Raw genomic sequence first — 5,045 nt, 5'->3', positions numbered from 1 at the left:
GCCTGACAAACTCGTTCCTTTTTGGATGGTTTCAGCATTTAAGATCTGCTTGGATGCTGTGTGTCTTTATTGCCAGCCAATCTGAAAGGTCTAGCTGCTCTGGTGATTTGTGTATCAAGAGGGAGTTCCTGTTGCTGTACATTCTGTTCTTTACTTTTATTGTTTGTACACATTAAGTGCAACTGTACCAATGTATTTCTTTGTATATAAATTATATATGTGACATTTTCTGTCCCATAATTCTGCTTTTTATATTATATGCCAGGTAGTATCCATGTTTCATGCAAATAACAAACATGTTTCTATTCCAGGGTGTTTTCTTCCCCAGTGGGAAGCGTTTGGGAAGGCTCTGCACTTGAGAAAACATTAAGGTGATCAGAACTGTGTTTTACACTTTTAAAACTTGCCTCTTAGACGTTTGCGGATTGCAGTTAAAGTCTGGTCAGGAGCAGAATGAGTTAACGCGCTCATCTGCGCGCACTGAACCGAGCAGAGCAGCAGCTTCTCACCGGCAGCATATCGAGCCCCCGGCCCGGTGATCATGTCCGGTAGTGGAACCCATGAAGCGCTCAGTGGCAGCACGGAGATGGAGCAAAGAGTGAGTTATTGTTCTGTCTGTTCCTCTTTTTTATGCTTACGTTTTGCTCTTGCGGAGGCTGAACGAGTGAACTCGACACTTGCGTTAAATGTGATGCAGGTTTTATTCGCTACGTGGTGATTCTGCAGGCTATTTTAGACACGAATGTTATGGTTGGACAGATTCTGTGCATGTTTTTATATAGCTATTTGTTTGGTTAATGCGGAGCGCTGAAGACGGATCGTTTTGCTACTGCAGTGTCTCCTGGTGACGCAGAGGCAGAATGTAATAATTACACATGTCCGAACGAATCGTTCTTTTGGAGTCGGATCTTTTCATTGAGTCGACTGAACTAGTTTTGGAGTAACATCATCACCATGTATTAATTTTACGAATAATTACTACACGGTTATAATTTAAGTTCTGACTAAACTTAAGAAAATGTTATTTTAAAAAGAACATCATTAGACATTCAAGTAGTATAAAAAAGATGGTCAGTCTAGGCTGTAGTATTTTGAAGTAGTCTTAGAAGAATATTCTGTCTGACAACACTAACACCGTGGACCGTTTTGGCTTGTTTTAATTGCTTACATTGTTTTACTTATCTATTTAAAAATTCAGTCAAAATGTTCTTCACTCACCATTTTTTTTTAAAGATCGGAAATATAATTTGTAAATTGAAATGATTTTTCACTGTCTCTCATCAAATTAGTTTGAAATCACAATATATGGGGAACACAGAGCCGGAGCCCCAGTGAAATTAAATGACAAATGAAATACAAAAGACCGATTAAACTGCAATATTCATTTTTATTGCCGGTTACATTAATATGTTTACGCTGGATCATGGAACTGGAACATTAAAAACTTTAAAAAACAAGATATATTAGCATAAATTAGTCAACGTTCAATATCAGATTTGCATTCATAGTCATAGAAAGCATATGGAATACGAGTATTTAAATATTTCAATTTGCCTTTAATGTTTACAATTAAGTATCAGAATATATGTAAAATAATGTTCCTTTGTTATCCAGTGCAGGAATTTTATGTAAAAATAAATCGATTTTATTCAAACCTGTACATATAAAATACATTTTATTAGATTTAGCACCATTAAAGCATGTTAATTTAATTTATTGCCCCGGGTGCAAAGGAGTATCTGAATCGATATTGAACCACTTCTTTAAAACGAACCGTTTAAAAGAACCGATTCGCGGAAATGAATCAGACTCCATCAGTTAAGCAGCACTGGACAATATTTCATTGCAACAAATCTCATAAAACAACACATTTTTTTGAAAAATCTCATTATCCTCCTAAAATAGTTCTCTCGTTAAGTCAGTTTTTACAGATGGCTAAATTATTGCGCTGTTTTCCCTCTATGATTTCCAGCAACACTTGTCACTGTTCCACGATTGCTAGGGTATTAGAATGACATCTGAGCTGTCCAATTACAGACTGCTTCTATATAGCTTCTCAGACTCGGATTGGCTAGTGATGGGGGCAAGCTGTTCAGAAGGCGGGGCTTGTCGATTAACTGGTAGAGGAGACAAATAATATGCGCAGCTACTGACAGCCTGTGGCCGGCGGTTACTGAACGCTGCGCATCGCTGCACCTGACATGAAATAACGCTGCAGCAGAAAACAGCGGGTTTCCCAACCGGACAGCTGGACTGTTCATTTTTCTTCAAGGAATTTAAAGCCTTGGTATAAAATTTCTCTTTATCTTTGAGTTTTTGAGTCGATGGTTATTTCCAGTTTAACGGCTGTGCAGAATTTACATACGTTCGTTTGCACTTGCATTATGAAAACACATTTCATCTTATCGTAACTTGTGCTTTCTAAATGTATTATAGATGATTATGATGTATTATAGATGATCGTCTTTAGTTATATATTAGAGATTAAATTTAAATTGAAAGCACGTAAGAGCTCATGTAAAAAGCCAAGTTGTTGGAAAGTTTGTCTAAAGGACGCAAACAGCTCGTGAAGCTCCAGGCAGGTGCTGTGACAGAGGGAGGCGCTTTCTTCAAAACAATGAAGAAACTTAAAACCAAACCAGTTCAGCTGCTCAAAAGAACTGTGTTGTAACACAATTGTCAGCTGATTTCACATTGTCTCTACACAACCATTTGGTTTATTAAACTGTTTAATTTTCGAATTATCTTAATCATTCTGCAGTTTAACTGTACAAGCATTGGTCGATGATGATTAAAGGGGAAGGGTTCTCAGAAACCAGAGCTTTTTCTATAAAGTGAGTTGATCTTTTTGGGGGAGAAAACACTTATTTATTTAAGTATTAGAAACTGAAGTATTAAAATAAATATTTCTGTGAGTATACAGTTTTATAAAAGTGTGTTTTTTAAAATAATTTTTGTAAAGTTTTCTTCATTTGGTGACTTCTTGTTGTTTTTTCAAATATTATATTTATTATATGGTTTATTTCAAAAACAAGTACAATGCTAATTTTTAAAATATATTTTAAATATAAGCCACAATATTAAATAAGTCAAATGTTTGTTGCTGGACAGTCTGTTATGAGCAATTCCATTCAAATGTCAACCTTGCCATAGAATAGTAAAGTGTGAAACGCTTTATATGTTTGTTTATTTATTTATTTATTTATTTATTTATGTAGACTTGTATTTACCAGTACTGTAAAAAATGTCTCTGTCAATGTTTTCAAACAATTATATTTGATTTACTAAAGTCACACAAGTACCAATTTCACATCTGTCACATCCATAATGGAGAGATGGAACATTCACAATGAAGCTTTTTTTCTCATAGATGTGAAAGGGTTGTGCAGATAACTTTATTGCATTTCTTTGCTTTTAATTTACTTTTTGGTCACATTCATAACGCATGTTTATTTTCATCATTTTTAATTAAAAAATCTAGTCTACAGATTGATATTTTTTTATCTTATTACTCTTTGGTTAGTTGTTTTGGAAAATATAAACAGATGTTTTAATATAACACTAATATAAGCTTTTTATGAGATTTTATGTTTTGAGTTTTTACTGAAAATGTCACATGCATAACGCTGGAATTGCTCATATATCAAATTATTACATTTAATGTTATTACACAGTAGTAAATTGAAGTGAGTATTGTCTAGTATGGTTACCCAAACTCGAAATTGGTCCTCTCAATCTTATTGGGTTTTACAGTACTCAATTGGTTTGAGTTCATTTATTGAGTTTTACTGTGCTCAGATTGCTTTATTTACTCAAATGGTTTGTTGCAATCGGTTTTCTCAAATGGTTTGAGTTACCTCAACTTTTTGGGTTTTACAGTGTAGTAGTAACTTTTAAAATGCATTTTTTAAAATTTAGAAGGGGAAAAAGAAGCCTAATCATCATAATAATCATCTAATAATCATTGATTACACATCCTCAAATCTTCATCATCATTATTTTTCTCTCTCTAAGACAGCACTAACACAAGGATCTGAGATTAGGAAACTATTTGTGTGTGTTTTGTGATTTAAATATTATGATTTAAATGTGCAGCAATTGAGGTGAGATTCTGTGAAAAGAAAATGAGAGATTACAGATTGCAGTGCTGATGACCCACTTTGCTCCATCCGGAAAGGGGATGGTCAGTTGCAGAATCTGTGCTGTTTCTTAGAAACCAATGTAAGGATCACAGAAAAGGCATCATATTTTGTTTCATCTTAACAATATAAGTGCATGTCATTGTTCCAGACAGCAGCACAAAGACATTTCTTTGTATGCTTTTCAGGAAGTCTGCAGTAACTATTGTAAATCTCATGTTTATCTTAGTTTCTTTAAATATTAACCTGTTGTAATATGTAACTCTTGTATTCTTCTCTTTTTATGTAGAGCTTGGAGAGTGGGACTATGAAGACTGACTTGGAGGCTGGGAGTTTCAGCGCTGCAATCCACTGCCACGATGTGTGCCGTTCATACGGGAAACTTAAAGTTCTCAACAATCTCAACCTGACATTACCTCAGGGTCAAATGTGAGTTCAGCATTTTCTGTTTCGAAATGTGTTTACAGATGCTGCGCCAATTATGCATTTTCACTTTAAGCAGGAAAAACTGCCTAAAAGCTGACATGTCACATGCATGCCTTCATATATCACATCAAAACCCTTCAAGAAGTTGATGTAATATTGAGATTTACATCAGCTTATCTCATTGCCTGTAGTGTTATCACATTGTTATGATCTGCTGCAGTGCTGATAAGCCTTATCCGAGCGATGTGTATTGTGTAAGTGTTTGTTTCCTTTTCCTAAAGTAACGCTTAGTTGACATTTGTTTAGCTGTCTGAAAAGAAGTGGATCAGATTATGTTTGTAAAACTGCAGCTTTCCAGAAATTCCATTCAAAACATTGTGACTGGTCTTGCAAACATTAATTGGAAGGAGATTTTTAAGAAAGACAAAAAATGATTCGGGACACATGTATTTTTATGCTTTGTCCTATTCTTTTTATTCA

At 34.7% G+C, this 5,045-nt stretch overlaps 1 protein-coding gene across 7 annotated transcripts in view; it reads left to right on the top strand.

The window, feature by feature from the left end:
- The first annotated feature begins 443 nt into the window (after window positions 1-443).
- Window positions 444-5,045, top strand: part of abch1 (ATP-binding cassette, sub-family H, member 1) — an 88,276-nt gene continuing 83,674 nt past the window's right edge. For 3 of the 7 annotated variants that reach the window (XR_012393395.1, XR_012393396.1, XM_681911.9), the window contains exons 1-2: window positions 444-598; window positions 4,429-4,568. Coding sequence is in view for 3 of the 7 variants with exons in the window: in XM_681911.9 (XP_687003.5) it covers window positions 542-598; window positions 4,429-4,568 (197 nt within the window). In the remaining 4 variants the exon portion in view is untranslated. Of the gene's footprint in view, window positions 599-2,142; window positions 2,288-4,095; window positions 4,222-4,428; window positions 4,569-5,045 lie in introns of those variants that run through there. The other 4 variants (XR_012393398.1, XR_012393397.1, XM_005158536.6 and 1 more) reach the window with 2 other exon arrangements.

The sequence above is a fragment of the Danio rerio genome, chromosome 17, assembly GCF_049306965.1.
Source record: "Danio rerio strain Tuebingen ecotype United States chromosome 17, GRCz12tu, whole genome shotgun sequence".
Taxonomy (NCBI): Eukaryota; Metazoa; Chordata; class Actinopteri; order Cypriniformes; family Danionidae; genus Danio; species Danio rerio.
This window is presented reverse-complemented; position numbering and strand designations above follow the sequence as displayed.